General features: G+C 39.1%; 1 protein-coding gene across 1 annotated transcript in view; it reads right to left on the minus strand.

Moving 5' to 3' along the window:
- cdkl5 (cyclin-dependent kinase-like 5) overlaps positions 1–17216 on the minus strand; it is a 36962-nt gene that overhangs the window by 12215 nt on the left and 7531 nt on the right. Inside the window, exons 3-11 of the mRNA XM_039608768.1 lie at positions 9722–9767; positions 9507–9643; positions 9000–9120; positions 8619–8678; positions 7634–7724; positions 5139–5241; positions 2829–2915; positions 2301–2381; positions 1988–2163 (exon numbers count right to left, since the gene is read on the minus strand). Coding sequence (XP_039464702.1) covers positions 1988–2163; positions 2301–2381; positions 2829–2915; positions 5139–5241; positions 7634–7724; positions 8619–8678; positions 9000–9120; positions 9507–9643; positions 9722–9767 — 902 coding nt within the window. The remainder of the gene's footprint in view (positions 1–1987; positions 2164–2300; positions 2382–2828; positions 2916–5138; positions 5242–7633; positions 7725–8618; positions 8679–8999; positions 9121–9506; positions 9644–9721; positions 9768–17216) is intronic.

Raw genomic sequence — 17216 nt, forward strand, 5'->3', positions numbered from 1 at the left:
GAAAAAGCATTTTATTAAATCAATCTATATGATTTTCCTGTCAGCATGGTGTCGCAACCAAAGTAGTCTATGTAAAGTATAACTATTCTTGCAAACTCTGATTCTGTTTTTTATCCTTTCTTTCACATTAAAATGTTAGAGCTTATCAAGCCTTAGATGAGCATTTTAATCTAAAATATACAATTTGAGGCCAACAGTTTGTTTAATATTTTTCAGTTCCAGATGTACAAGTGAGTCAAAATAACGATAATAACTTATTTTTGATGTATCTTTTTGAGTCTCAAATTAAAAAAAGAAAAAAAAAGAAGCATAAGAGAACAACGAGGAAAGGATCACGTTGAAAGAAAATATTCTGTTATCTCACAAAAGCATTGTTTATATAGTTATAAAAATACAGTCATGTGAAAATGAAAGATAGTGACGTTTTATATATCAGGACAGGTTTATTTACTTATTTAATTTAACTTTTATGAACACAGGTTCAGACTCAATGTCTCATTTACGAGAGAGACGCGTTTCAGACAAACATATTAAAATGACAGCAAAAAATAGCTAAAATGAGATAAATACAACCCCAGATGAACTAGAACATGTGGCCTATGACACTGTGTCATTATCTGTTTAACAAAAACTAAATCAAAATGCAGATACAGTGTTTGAAAAGCCAAATACACTTGAACTGCTTCCATAGGAATTCGGAGGGTAAGTAGCAGCCAGGGTCTAATGAAATGCACTTGATTAACTGAACATCAGAAGGTGCGAGCATTTAAACGTGTGTGTTATTGTAGAGAAACAACTGTTTCTGGCCATCAGTATTAGAAGGTTTATAGGCCATTTCCAACCAAATTGAATTTCATCACTATACAGTGGGAAAGATTACTCTCAAGTGTAAAACATTTCAGATAGTTGCCAAGAGTGGACATCCCAGCAAATTCACTCTAAGGTCAGACTGTGCAGTTCTCAGAGAATTTCAAGAAAACCCAAGAGCTACATCTTAGACTCTACAGCCCTCTGTTAGCATGTTAAAGTTCACGACACTACAATTAGACAGACTGAATAGTTGACTGAACAGGAAATGGTGCCAGGATTGAGGTTCCTGTCTCGAAAAATAACACGGCAGCACAGCTTTGCTTTGAAAAGTTGCATCTGAACAAAGACCTCTGGAGCAATGTCCTTTGGACAGAGAAGAACAAAGTGGAGATGTTTAGTCGTTATGCACAACGCCGCATTTGACGAAAACCAAACGCACTTTATGCCAACTATCAAGCATGGTGGTGGAGTGGTGATGATTTGTGCTTGTTGAGCTTGTTTTACAGTCTTAACAACCATGAAATCCTCTGTATACTAAAATAATCAGGAGTCAAACCTGAGGTCTGATAGCTAAAGCCCGACATAAACCTGGTCAAACAACAGGACAACGACCACAAGCACAGCAGCAAAACTACAGCAGAATGGCTGAAAAGGGAATGCAGGAACTAAAGAGAGTTGTGCATAAATTACTACTGCAGCTGCTGTGAGTGGTTCTGATCAAATTCTTATTTTTGGTCTTTTTCAGCTTTATTGACAGATAGAGTGAAGAAATGACAGGAAAGCAGAGGGACAGAGAGGAGGAAAACATGCAGCAAAGTGCTGCAGGTCAGACTCGAACCCAGGCTGGGCACTCTCAGCCATATGGCATGTGGTTGCCTGCTCAAGTCACTGAGCTAAACTGGTTTTGCAGCTTTCAACTTGGGCTGGGATATCATTAAAATGAAAAACAAAACAAAACAAAACACTAAAACAGCATTGGTTTTAAAAAAACAAAGAAACACTAAATCTTGATGTAATCAGATACAAACAGTCTCTGACATTAGATGTGATGAAAAGTCTATCACTATGACACAGCATTGGTTCCAGTGTTAACACAGAGACATCCAAACTGGGCTTTGTAAGATGACCGCATGTAGACGCTCTGACAGAAGCCTGAAATAAAGGATTGCTTTCTAACCTTGTAGGAACTGTGTTTTCTCCATGATGGTGTGTTTTTCTCTTGGAGGAGCGTGGCGGGTTGGGAGATGCAGGCGGAGGCCTCTCTCTCTCTGCCTGCCTCAGAGGCTGGAAGGCTGGATGGTTCAAACTCTGCTCTGTTAGGTAACGCTCAGTAGGGTTTAGCAGCAACAGATTCTGATTGGAAAAAGACATGCACGTAGAGGGAATGATGCATTTTAGTGACCCCTGTCTCAGGTTTCATATATGATATAGCAGTAGAATCAATAATTATTATTCTTGTGTGAGAGCTGGAATGTTTCTTGGCATTTTACCTTCATCAAATCCAACATCAAACCACTCAAGATGCCTTGGTAACGTCTCTCTAAAGTCTGAGGATGAGTAACTGATGGAAACTGGCAGAAGCACAAAGACACAAACACTGGATCAAATTCATAACCAACGCAAACTTTCTGTGCATTAAAGACTACTATTACAATTTCCAACGCACAGTTTATGTAGCTGCCAGTAAAAAAAAAATAAAAGGAGCTCTCACTTCAAATCACACAGAAATCTATCAGCGGATCACGCTGAACAAACTACAAAGCGTGCGCATACACACAAGCACACACACAAGTCCTGATCGTCCCTCTGGGGCATTTTCTCTTGCTGCTAAACTGAACACCAACCACCTATCTCATGAGTCATAGCAATCCACTCAGTCATGGTGCTGGGAACACTGCCACAAAAGAGAGAGAGATAGGAGACAAAGCTGAGATAGAAGGAAAGGAGGTAAAAAAAACAGAGAAGAGGAGGGTGAGGAGAAAGGAGAGAAGAATTCAAGCACAGTTAGTGTTTTGTACCCTGATTCCATGAAATCGAGGGTTGTTGTAGAAGAGTTTCATCTGTTCTGCAGGAAGTGGCCCCAAAACCTTCTGAATGGTAAAAAGCTGGAGACAAAAAAAGAGAGAAATATCATTAAAAACACCCTGCCATAAATGATTAATTTTCTTTTAATATTTACGCAAGTCTGTAAACAATATATGCAGATCTCCAGCATCAAAGTTCATTCTTGACTTTGTAAACAGCAGTTAATCCCACTTCAAATAATCTCACTTCAAGATGTATTTGTGGACATGGAGTTTCCAAAGCTTCAAAAAAAAGTGTAGAGCATCTACAGCACATTTCTGTGACAGCTAGGCAAACTGATGAAGATGATGTAACACGATCAAAGGTGGCAGCACAACTAGGGAACAGACGATGAGCTCATTTTGTTCTCCATTATAGTTTTTTATTGTTACACGTTTCCAACAGTGATGTATTATTAGCTAACAAATCTGACGATGTGCACATTTTAGACAAGGAGGAACGTTTTCGTTCACTGGAGGGGTGAACGTCTGCTAAACCAATCACACCCCTCGTCAACCTGATTCAGCGCAATCTTCAGCAGCTGCTTTCTGCCGAGTAAAATAGTGTTCATGTGAGTGGTGAAAGCGAAACATTAAAGATGTGAATTGTAAAATCAAACAGGAAACACTCTGTAAAGCCATATATTATGGATTTATATTTTACAGTATCATCAATATAAACGACACACTGCTCAACCGCCATACAGCTGACAGGTGATTTGAATCATTTTGATCATCTTGATGCATGTGATGATCTGCTGGGACACTTTGGGCCCTGATTAAACTTTGGGCCCCTGGGCCCCGTGTTCCCAGACTATAATGGTGCTGCTGATTCTTCTTCCTGCCCCTTGCTCTCCTACCTGCCTATCTGCCATCATGTTGTGCATCTTATTAGTTTCTCTTCAGTCCTGCGTAAAAACTCAATTTAACAGCAATTTTTAAAAAAGCATGTTGACACCCCGATATAAAAAATGCTTTTGATCTCTACATATAGCTACCATTTCTTAAAAACTGTGTGTTGTAAATATTTAGTGGTATAATAATATACACATTTGTCTAATAAGCACATTTTCCCAGTTCAATCCTGGAAGGAGACAAATCCCTTTTTGGTTGTGTCAGGTTACGGTGAATAAAGGAGCTGCAGAAAACACCTTCTTCACTTTATAAATGATAGCTGTTTTGCTAACATAGGCAACAGCTGCAGCTGATAGCGTTCTGCTAAGCCTCACCTTTGGTAATTCAACTCACCGACTTGACCTGTGGGCTATGTTTGTGGTGTTGGTGCCCTTTGGAGCCACGAAACTATTGCACTTCATATATATATATATATATATATATATATATATAAATATATATATATATATATATATATATATATATTTATAATTCTTTCTGGGTTTTATTGCTTAAAAATATATTGTACAATTTATTTACATCTGATGATGCAGAGGTCATCAGAGGTTACAAAAACTCAAAACCTCAGGTATCATAAATGATACACCTGGTGTTAGATGGTTAAACACAGCATGCTGTCCAATCAAGGAAAGTGCTTTAAATGAGAGCACCAGCCCAGGTGCACTGACCTGAAAGTGATGCACATTGTTTCCATAAATTTCCTACTAAACTTGTTGGAACGGCAAATTGGACACATAATCCATAAAGTGTTTGAGGGCAGGCCTGAGACAGATTATTTATGTTAATACATTTTCTTTCTTCGATATATCGATTGGTTGTCTGCGAGCTAACAGAGAGACAGTTTCTTCTGTTCCACAGATCTAAAGCTCTGTTGGACAAACATGTGATTTTGGGGATGAATAAAATTTAATTTGACTTGCTATTAAATTTCCAAAATTAGCGCTCATCACCATCTCTGAGATCTCCACCCGCTCGCTCTGTTGTCTCCCAGATGCTTCATTTCCGACAACACAATTGAAATTTCTCTAGCCCAGGTGTGAAGTCCAAAAAAACCCCTGTAACTGTGATTTTTACACGAGGACTCTCAGTAATTCTTCTTTTGTTTTATTATATCAGAGAAGAAACCAAAGTGGGCGTTCTGTCAGGTACATAAGCGTCAAATATTATGAATGCCTGTTCCCTTTATAACAATCTGAAATAAATAAATAAAACCTGTCAGCCCACCTTAAACATCACACCGTAGGACTTTGAAATGTGAGGGTTTGATTTATTTACATCAAAAGCTATTTCTGTTTTTCAGTCAGCCTGTTTAATTAGCTACATGCTTCACCCTTGTTTCGGCTCACCAACCTGATCTATCTCGCTTTCCCCTGGAAACAAGGGCTGTCCATCACTCAGCTCCCCGAGGATACACCCCACCGACCACATGTCCACCGCCTTTCCATAAGGAGCCCTGAGACAGAGAAAAACAGACAAATATGTGATCATCAAAGACAGCAAAGAGACCTCGTTAATTAGACGGTAGGGTGATAATAATGAGAGAGGAAATGAAAATGGTGAGGAAAAAGGGTAAAAACCAAGTCCCCGAATGAAGAGGAGACGATTATGAGAGGGATGACAGCGAGGCGGGGGTGATAGAATTCACGGAGGTGGTGCAATTAAAATAAAACGATCGATGTTGAGAAGCTCATAAAGAAGATGGTCATTTCTGAGGGAACAGAGCTGAGAAGTCTGGTGAGAAATGGTGAGAGATCTGGCAGCAGAGAAGCAGAGGAGAGGTGGTGTTGGAGGGAGAGAGTATTTGAGTGGGCGGCATTCAAACGCTGTCTCAATAAATGTTCCAGGGCATTTACTAAATCAGGCTACAGAACCGAGGCTAGATGACGTTCAGCTGTCTCCAAGCTAGGATGGACATTAAATGCAGCAAAAGCACCAAAACAACATCGGCAAGAGAAGTCCACGAGGAAAGTGAAATTTGATCTCTGGGTATGGTGTGTACATGGTGGCTCATGTCATAATGCAGCAGATGAATCACTGACTGTTTTTCCAGCCATCCGAATTAAAGAAATGAAATGAAATGAACATTTTTATTTAAAAAATGGTTTGTTAGCTTAATTTCGTGCTCAAAAACACACAGAGATGCAGTTAGAGCTCGCTAAGTGGGTGACATTGATCATACAGGCAATAACCAGTCAACTTTTGTGTTTTGTCAACTTTTATTCAGCATACTGCAGTAATGTTTATTATATTTGCCCAGATGTAATAAAACCCAAATAAACACAATCCAATTAGACTTACTGGGGATTTGGGAGTGTTTGTGTCATGTAAAAGTCCAGATATAGAGCATGTCGAATCATATTTAACTAGCTTTTACAGCTGAGGTCTCTTAGACTGAACGGAATGAATACATCACTTTCAGTAGCGAACTAATTAAAAATGAAATCAGTTTATCAATTTTCATTAAATTATTAAAGAATGTAGGATGAATTAAAAAGATGAAATTGTGTTCAGTACAGTTTTTGAGCTGTTTGAGAGAGAGCCCGCTTTTTACAAGGAAACGAAAACAGCCTGTTTCCAGACAGTGAAAGCACAGACTTCATTTCTGAACATCCATTAATAGTTTTCTTTTAAGAGCAATTTTACAAGATTTTCATATTTATTGATTTGCCTGCTGCTTGGACAATTGATTCACTCTAAAAGGAAAAAAATCTATAGTTCCAGTGTCTTTTACACATACTCATCAGCCACTTTGTTAGGAAAAAAGTTATTCAACTGCTTGTTAATGTAAATATCTAATCAGCCAATCACATGGCAGCAACTCAATGCAATTAGGCACGTCGACATGGTCAAGGCGAGCTGCTGAATTTCAAAGTAAGCATCAGAATGAGGAAGAAAGGTTATTTCTTAATGTTTAAGGAACTGTTGATCTTCTGGGACTTTGCCACACGACCATCTCTAGGCTTTACAGAGTGGTCCAAAAAAGTTGAGCAGCAGCTCTCTGGCCAAAAATCCCTCGTTTATACCAGAGGAGAATGGCCAGGCTGCTTCAAGCTGATAGTAACTTAAATAACCACAAACAAGGTATGCAGAGGAACATCTCACAATATGCTGAATCTTGAAGCAGAAGACCACACTGGTTGTCATTCTTCTAAGAAGAAGAAAATGAGGCTACAGTTCACATGAACTCACTAGAACAGAAGATTGATTTGCAACATTCAGATTGTAGGATTTTGGCATAAACATCATGAAAGCATGGATCCTTCCTACCTGTCAATGGTGTCGGGGATATTTTCTTGGTACATTTTATTCATACTGATGAATGCATGCTGGTACATATGCAATAAAATAAGTCTCATGATAGCCCAGACACTCTAAGTCTATTTTTACTGGGCTCCTGTTTAAACAGATTAAAATCATGTTCATTTCTTCTTCTTCTTCTTCTTCTTATTCCAGAAAATGCAGCTGGACATTTTTGGGATCTTTGGAAACTTTGGCCTCAGTTTATAATGAGAAGAGATCTCTATTTAAAGCTGCTTTGATATAATAAGATTTCTGCTATAACTTGCTTTCATTTACTCGTGTCAGGCTGTAGGTACGAGCTGATACATTAAACATATAATGCAAAAATGAATGAGTATCAGCTGAGAAAATGAGACCAGTACTGTGTTATTTTGTTTAAGGTATGGTGGTATCACATGCAAAAGCTTCTGATACCCTCTGTGGAAAAACACAGAAACATATCTTGTGCTCTGTGCTCTTTCCTTCGCTTCATGTTTCTCACTTCAACTCCTGCATACACATGTATGCACAGACATGCACACGCAGACGCACACACAGGAACTCACCCCAGCAGCAGCTCAGGTGAGCGGTACCACCTTGTGGCGACATACTCAGTGTAGTTGGCATCTGTTCCTTCAGACAGGTTACGAGCAAAACCTGAGCCAGAGTAACAGATATTCATTAAATCACCTACACCTGATTCTGTATGTTACACAGCCATCACATTGACGTGTGATATTATGCGATTTAGACTCTTTCAAAGATCAATTAAAAACAAAAAAAGGACTCTCAGTGTTCTAATAATTTGGACAGCTTAGTAACAACACGGTCTTCCCATGTGATCAAACTAATTAGTTATGTCACTGCAGGCGGTTGGAGACTGTGCTTTGGAAAAGTGTCGTACAGAGAGTCCATTTTAATCATAAAAAAGTCACAATAAACAGAACGCCAGCTCCAACAGTGAATAACAAACAAATCTCACCCCAGCTGACTAAATAGCATTGCATTAGCCAATTATGCAACGCTAACTAACCATGTGAGCCTGCTGATATTGACGCTAATGTAAAACACACACCTGGAAAACAGTAAAATGGCAAAGACGTGTCATATCAATGCACTTTATTAGTGTTTTACAGAGAAAATAGGTGCTTCACTAATTGGGCTTCTTTGGCGGATTAATTGTGTTAAAACCCAGCAGGCTGCATTTTATAATGCTGCTTGGCTGCTTCCCAAATGGCAGAATTGATCCTTTTGATATACAACTTACAAGGTGACAAATTAATGGTGGGATTTTTCACACTGAACTAAGCCCAAGAAACCAAACTGGGCACAATGCAATCACAGAGATAACTGCAAAAGCTCAAATAATCACAATCAATCGGCAGCTGAAAGCTGTTTTAAAGAGTTTGCCTGATTTTAAAAGCAGTTATCATCACTCGAGCAGTGAAATGTGCGTGGTCTGGGGGTTTTTACTGCCTTGCACACAGACTCTAAATCCTTACAGCACTGTGACACATGACTGGCTGCTGTAAAGAACCAAAGAAGACTCACCAAAGTCACAAAGTTTGAGAACATCCTCGGAGCTGATAAGGAGGTTCTCTGGTTTAATATCTGGAAGAAAAATGTAGAAAAATGAGGCATTAACAATATGCTTCAAATGCTGTCCTACTACATGAATACGTAACATGAACACAAGACAACAATATACATCTTTTGCAGAGAGTTGAAGGTCTACTTCAGCTTCAGTTTCCCTCCTATGACAGTACTTTTTCTTAGAAAACTATTCTTGATGTGTGGAAAGGCTCACACTCAACCAACATGCTCATGCACAACAGCATAATTTGAGCTGAATTTCTCCTTTTTTGAATCATTAGAATTATCACAAAAGTGCGATTTTCAGATGTGACATTAGACCAGGTGACAATTCCTCACCTCTGTGCACAATCTCATTCTTGTGACACCAGTTGATGGCTTTGATGAGCTGGTAAATATAGCTGCGGACTTTGTCAGGCGGAGCACCGTTGGGCATTTCCTCTAGTAGCTCCAGCATATTCTGCAAGGTGCAAGAAATTCCCTGTTAGAAAGTGTGCTCTAAAAATATAAATGGTGTTAACCTTTAATTTCTTTTTTGTTTCTTTTTTTTATTTTAGCCCTGACAGGGGGTGAGAGGGGACACCATGCTAAATGACTAGAGTACAGCATGAAAATAAAACCTGTCATAAAATAAACACTTGGCCGGGTACCCTGGCAACACAGTGGGGAATACCATTACTCACCAACAGCATAGTTCATATGTTGCCATGGCGACACTTTTTAATGCTTAAGTGAGCAGTCTCAACATCCTGAAACTTAGAAGTAGGCTAGGAATCTAGATACGGCAGAGTAGAGAGGAGGAACGTGTGCGAAGTCAAATGATAACGACGCAGTCGCTGAACTGACCCTCTCAACATATTCGAAGACGAGGTAGAGCTTCCCCCGCCTCCGAAAAGCCTCCTTCAGCTCGACGATGTTGTCCTGCTTCAGTGTCCGAAGCATCTTCAGCTCCCGAAGAGTGGTCTCCTTGACCTCCTCATTTTCTGTGCAGAAATTAAAGAAGCAGAAATTAGACAGCAGCTTCTCTCTCTTCTCCTAACTTCCTGGCTCACTCCACTCACCTTCACTGTCTTTGAACTTCTTAATCGCCACCAGCTCATTGGTTTCCTGTGAAGACATGAGGATAAATGTCAAATCAAACCACTTACCAGGCCAAAGACAAACACCTCAACAACCAGACCTATACAACACAAGACCATTAAGATCAAAGAATAAGTAAGAAATAGAAAGTATCTGCAGAACAACAACGACAAAAAAAGGTAAAAAGAAAGAGAGAGGACATTTAAATTCCACTCCTGCCCACTCCTAACATTAAGAAGGAAAAGTTGCCGTGGCAGTGCCAAAACAAGAGCGATGCTGGTGCTCTCATTTCATTTATTTTACTCAGGGCTATCTCTCTCTCACACACATGCACACAAGCGCGCACATACACATGGACATAAAAAAACAGCACTTCTTTGGCATAGCTAAAACGCTCTTAGGCCTCCTTCAGCTTCTTGCAGGTTGCTTGATTGACCTTGCTGAATTTTTACAACACAAGCGCAGAGATTTGTGCTGCTGCTAGACTGCCATGGCCCAGCAGCAGCACACTTTAAAAAGCCTCTTTAGCAACTACTGCAAAGGGATGGACCCTCAGTCTATACCATATGAACTCCTTTTTGTTTCACTCTGTACTGTATGGACTGGAACAGGCTATTGGACGGAAAATGCATGATTTTTCAGAGGTAAACGCAGTGATTTACATGTGTGCCAGCTTGTTTGATGCTAGGTGATTACATTTCCCCTACATACAATAATATTACAGTCATATAATGCAACAGCCTGACTTTTTTCACTGAAAATCAAATACCGGGCCTACTTTGCTGAAAGAAAGTAGCAATTTTAGGACTAAGTGGAATCTCCATGAAGGACACAGTCCTTCTCACTGCATGCATTAATTGTTTTATTTAGCGTCTGAGTTGAAGCTAAAGCTACTAGTGATACAGTGTCTCTCAACACGTGTTGCCGCATATAAAATGATACGAAGCAAATGTTGTGCATGTCACAACATAAAGCAAAAAGTCTTGTTGAAGTCAACATGACATTGTTTGTCTATTTGGTGTTGATGCTATACCCAGAGGCTCTACGAGAATTACAACATACTGGTCAGTGTCCTTGGCCGCTCTTGTGTTCCTCTATTGTCCTTTTGTTTTCTGTGGAATAGGCAACAGAATCGGCCTCAGTGTGGGGAAAAGCCAACGTCATTTGTAGTGCTTTTGCTCACACAAACAAATCGTTTGACTGCCTGTGCGTTTTTTCAGTACAAAGTTGTCTGTTTAGAGATTTTTACATGAGAGACAAATGAAATGAAACAACAAGGATTTACAGCTCTGACAGCACTTAATCCTCAGAGTAAAGTTAGAGATTTTAGCCAAGGGGGGAAAAAATCTGAAGAGCAAACTGGGAGCTTTACAGTGTTTACTAGACAGACAAAAACACACACACCAGCAGCTATGCACCATATGGGACATTTCAAGCTCTGTGGTAGCAATATCGAAAGCGCTGATGATACTTGTGCTCATGTGTGGGCTCTCTGACCTCCACTGATTTACCTTTGGAACCACAGATATGTCAGCACACTCCAAAATAGCCTCACCGTTGCTAATTTGCTGCTGCTGATTTAAACAAGTTACACAAAGTACATGAAAAAGCGAAGCTTAAATGCCCCCCTGACCCAAGAGGTACAACCTATGGATGAGCAGAAGGCCATGCTGACCAAGAAGCAGCTGATAGCTCAGTGCTTTAATGTCAAAAGAAGGAAGCAGTTAGTGAGCTGAAGATCCCGAGGAGACAACACAAAAGGAACAATACCGAGCAGTCAATAATGGTAGTTAAGACTAGCCAGACTCAAGACAGTTGTACAACATCTGGGGCTCATTAACAAAATCCTATCTGACGATGTTAACACCGCCATAGTTACCATCCCCACTGTCAGCAGCCCATGGATAAGTACAAAATTTCCATAACTGAGGATCTCAAAACTGCCAAACAGAGTCTCACACCTCTGGCTACTAGTCTGAAGAGATAAAGCAGAGAGGCAGAGTTCAAAAGAACAAACGGCCTGCTCTCCAAAGACCCTTTCACTGATAGAGTCAGAGACTCTAAGACCAGGCAGACCAACCTGAGCACCGCCTGGACTGACTACAAGAAAGCCTGCGCCTTACATGAACTACTGGAGTGTTTGGTGCTATAAAAGATTAATGGCGTACTAATAGCCTTCATCAGGTACTGAATGAATCTGTGGAAGACAACAACTCCATGCCAACTGCACAAGTCACCATCAAAGTTCAGATTATATCAAGGTGATACACTGTTCCCGCTGCTGTGCTGTATAGGCCTCAACACCCTCAGCCAGCTCATCACAGCAAGTGGTTATAGAAACACATTCAGGAGTTGAATGACCATCTGCCACCTCCTGTACATGGATGGCATCAAGCTGTATGCCAGGAGCAAGTGAGACATTGACTCACTGATATATCTCATCAGGATCTACAGCAAGGACATCAGGATGTCATTTGGACTGAATAAGTGTTGCTGTAAGGATGGCAAAGAGAGGGAAGGTGATCTAGACTGTCTAAATTTTGATTCACCCTTCAAAATCAGACTCTAAGCAAAGTGTGTTCTTCATAATAAAAGCTTGCAAACAACAAATATAGAAGCCAATTGCTGGGGCTCATAAATGATGCTGGCTCTTCTGTATATAATGAGCTATTCAATTCAATTCAGTTCAATTCAATTCATTTCCATTTTTTATATAGCACCAAATCACAGCAACAGTTGGCTCAAGGTACTTCATTTTGTGACGTAAACTCCCTACAATAATACATGAATATAATGGACTATTGTGTGGATGCCATAGTGGTTTAAGCAGGATATGTTTAAAAAATCTGGCCTTTCAAAATAACACCTACTCAATAACTAAATTCCATTTTAACACGCTTCTTTCCTGTCTCCTTCACACTTGGACATGGGGTGGCTGATGAACAATGTCTGCACTTTGTTTCTCATTTCGAAAAAGGCTAGCTAAATAGTACTGGACTGTCAGAATAAAAGCTTGCAAATAGTAAAGCTTCTTTTCAGGGCTGAAAAGGATAGTGGGTTTTATTCTTTGAATTATGACTACTACTGTGAAAACAGGATGCCTGCAAAAGCTTTAGACTTTCAGAATAAAATTCCTTTCATATTCTAATGACCATTCCACACTTGTTTCTTTATCCAGGGTTATTTATTCATTTATTTTAAAAAGTGAAATTAACACATCATGTTCTGATCACAAAGATTTTAAACGGAGAAATTCAAGTGAAACCCCGTGTGAGAATCTGTAACCAGTAAATGAATGGGACTGTAATGTGACAAACCACTTAAACAAATAATCAATTATCAAAGAGTCACTGATGAATTTTCTGCTGGTCGCCTACCAGTAATTAATTAACAAGTCCTCTCAGCCCTCCAGCACTGCACTGCGATACTGTATAGGCACCAGGAAACACTGGCTGTGTAGGTTGTGCTATTGTCACTCCAAAAACACAAATTCAAGATAACACAAGCTTCTATGCACACACCCACATACGCTAATAAAAACACTTGCATAAAGTGGCGGAACATTGCACAAACGCTGGCGCACGTTCACTAGACTAATTAAATGTTCCATCAAATGCATACCGTGAGGTGAAGCATATATAATTTACACATGAACATACATTTAAAATGCATTTAATTCCTTCCTTGTACAGTTACTGTGTCACCGGGTAAGGTTTTAGCCCAGCGCACACAGCCTGCAGCCATGATTCTCTTAACTACACGCAGGTCTGCTGTAGACTCCTAACAGGGTGACCCATTTACCATCAGCGTAGTCTCCCTATTCGATACATCCCTCTGCATCTCCTTCTCTCCATCGTGCACGCACACACATTCACACATTGCTTCTCTGTCTCTCTCCCTCAGCTACCCTTTTCTCTTTTGCCCTGCTTCCAGCTGAGAAAAGTAAAAATAACTGCTCTCTTGCAGCAAAGCTAAAAAGCTTTTATTGCAATGGTCTGAATCTTTGGCTCCAAGTGTGTGTGAAAATGAATCCCTACACTGTTATATAAGTGAGAAACATGTCACATGTCACTTCTTAGTAACCCAGAGGAAGGGAAGCAATACCCAGTTTAACATACCCACACTCTGACAGCTGGTATTTAATTTCTTATGAAATGGAGATTTGCTGAAAACAACAAATCTGTGGTCCAGAGAAATAAAAAAAAAGTCTGTGACAGAAAAATACTGAATTTTAAAGATATGCTATGTTATTAGCTGTTTTATTTGTGCTATGCAAGCATGGAAATATTAACTGTTCTTGTGCCAGAGTGGACTTTGTGAGGCACACACACACACACACACACACACACACACACACACACACACACACACACACACACAGAGTCAATTCATGGTATAGAGAAAGGTCATCTTTTAAAATCATGGCTATAATAAAGTAATGTAAAGACTGACCATTGTCATAGCCTATGTGGGCAGGCATACTGTGAGGTGAGCTCTGTTACTGAACAAGCCTGCCAATGAGACTCAACAGCAGAACCAATATGCTGATGGTATAACTAAAACAATAGCTAAGTTAGGTGGTATTTTCACCTCTGTGCATTAACTTGGGGTCACCTTTACTGTTAAGCTCATATCTTGTTTTCTACCACCAAAAAAATGCATTATAGAACGCTTGGAATTTAAAAGTCACTATTACCACTCACTAGTCCTTCAGATATTTTATGCACATCATATTTAATTAAAAGTTAATGACTCAGAATGTTTTATGCAATAATCAATATAGTACAATAAACCTTGGATAGTAATGGTTATGCTCTAGTGGTATTTTGCTCTCCTGCTCTGTCTCTCACTCTGTGTCTGAGTAAAGTGCATACAATAATACAAACAGTACCAATAACCAGGGGAAAGTAATTTACTGGTAAATGGTAAATGGACTGGTTCTTACTGTATGTAGTGCTTTTCTACTCTACTGAAGCACTCAAAGCACATTTATACAACTCGCCTCATTCACCCAACCACTTATTTCTATACGTAAGTGCTTTCTTTCTAACATTCACACTCTGATGGATGCATCAGAGCAACTTGGGGTTAGTATCTTGCCCAAAAATATTTGGCATGCGGACTGAGGCAGTCGCCTTCTGATTAGTAGATTACCTGCCACCTAAGTCAAATTTATTTTAATTTGACTGGGATTTACTATGCTTTGGCATTTCTCTGTGTCTCTTAGACATATTAGGATTCTGTGACTGTAGCCATAAAGGGTAGACAAACATTTCTCTCACAAATGCAGGGTTTATCTTTAGAGCACAAAGACAGTACAAAGAGCCAAAAAACTTAAGCCTTCCTCCACAACAGGCCAATATGTTTAAGAGATGAGGCGCTGTCCAAATTTACATTCAGCTGCATCCTGCATGTTAATACATCTGGTTCCCAGATTTTTCTTCCAGCTTCTCTTTTATCTGTCCCTCTTTGAATTTCAACTTCCTGCCTAACCACTGTGTTCTACTTATAGTGTCATTTTGTTCATGTTCTCAGAATGCAAGTATATGCATATTCAGAATGTCACTCAATGTGTATAATTTATGGCTTTTTTGAAAGTTTTATGAAGCACAGCAAAGAAGGGACGTCATAATGATAGGGCTTATATTGGCTGAAACATGCTCAGACTGTATGGTATGTAGGAAAATGGACTACAGGGAAAACACCAACCAATTCAGAGTACTCAATGCTAAGTCTGCCTTTAAACATTCAGTTATAAAAAAACATTCATTTATCTATCTATTAAGAACAACTGAAAAATTGAGGACGATTAAAAAACAAATATCACAAAATAGCCACAAAACTATTCTGTGCGCACTGACAATATCAAAAAAGTACAGATTATAGACACACAGAATCCAAACACATAAGGAGGTCAAGTAACTTTAAACTGTCACTAAACAGATGGCAATTTCAATGTTTCTGCACATCTAAGGGTAAAGTGTCTTTAAAAACAATGTGCAATTTAACTTCTTTAATCTTTAAATTTGCTTTGGTGTTTATATTAAAGAAAGCCCAGAAAATTTATTTCAACAGGCACAGCGTGGAGCAATCTGTTTCACATGTAAACCACATCAGTGCTTATCAAAAAGGGCCCCCTTTGTTGCTTTCAGTGTAATTAAACTCTCCGTTAATGTCAATTTATTAATGAATGTCTGAATACAGGTGCTCATAATATTTGCAGTAATCCGCCATTAACCCCATTCCTCTCTGACCAAGCCAGGATACCAGTGTGTGTGTGTGTGTTTGTGTTCATTTGTAACATGCTGATTCATCCACAGATGTTTTCATATTCCAAGATTGCTTCCAAGTTTATTGACTAATGTGCTTGAATAGCTGCATTATTTGTAGCTGACAGCATTATTCCTGCTTTCTAAAACATCAGTGCTCCACTCGGCATACCGGCAGTCAACTTGCCTAAGACTGATTCAAAAGCCTGGAAAAGCCCTAAATAAGCCTGATCAATGAACACATCAAATACAAAAAGTCTGAAAAGATGAATGGAAAGCACTTGACTATCAATCCAAACCACTGTGTCTGTATCGTACTTTCACATGGGCTGTCTGGTCATTGTACTGCACCATGTGAAAAGAGGTGAGACGTATTGGAGAAGACTATATAATTTGAATTTAAAGGTTTAATAAATAAAAACAGTAAATAAACAATCACTCTAACTAAAACTAATTAAAACCACTGATTGAAAATCATGTTTTCTGAGCATCAAGCTCATCAGTCTTAGACAAATAAAAGACATTTCCTTGAAACCATTTGAGGGTTTTTGTTTCCACTTTCTCGACAAGCACTTTAGACATTAGTTGGGTTAGATGTCAGGTGCCGTTTTTATTAATGAATAACTAGCGGTTGTGAACGAAGTGCTATGTAACACAATTGTCATTCATAAGAAATTACCGTAATCATTTGAATTAACAGTAGCAAAATTTGTTTTATTTAAGAGGAAAATATTGCACTTTTTTCGTTAACTACAGCTGCAGTCATACATTCACAGTCACCACATTCACCAAAAAGGAAAAAAAAAAAGAAATTGAGTGCAGTTTGAATTTATTTTGCGTTTCCTCTAATCCACAAAGGGTTATAAGTATAAATACAGGCTCACATATATATGGATACACTCACATTAATGTTTGGTTAAATATCCTTTAGCAAGTTGTAAGTCAACCAGATGCTTTGGTAGCCATAAACAAGCTTCAATAATTCTGCATAACTTTGGCTGGATATTTGACCACTCTTCTAGGCACAGTTAGTTGGTTATATTCTAAAAATTCTCAGTAGAGCTGAGATCAGGGCTTTGGGAAAGTCATTCCAGAAACCTAATGTTAACGTGAATGATTTATTAATTCCAGAACCATTTTTGATGTGTTTGGGATCATTGTCCCATCTAGTTCTTGATTTGGGCTGAAGTTTAAAAATTTGGAGGTA

Source organism: Oreochromis aureus, linkage group 1, assembly GCF_013358895.1.
Source record: "Oreochromis aureus strain Israel breed Guangdong linkage group 1, ZZ_aureus, whole genome shotgun sequence".
NCBI lineage: Eukaryota > Metazoa > Chordata > Actinopteri > Cichliformes > Cichlidae > Oreochromis > Oreochromis aureus.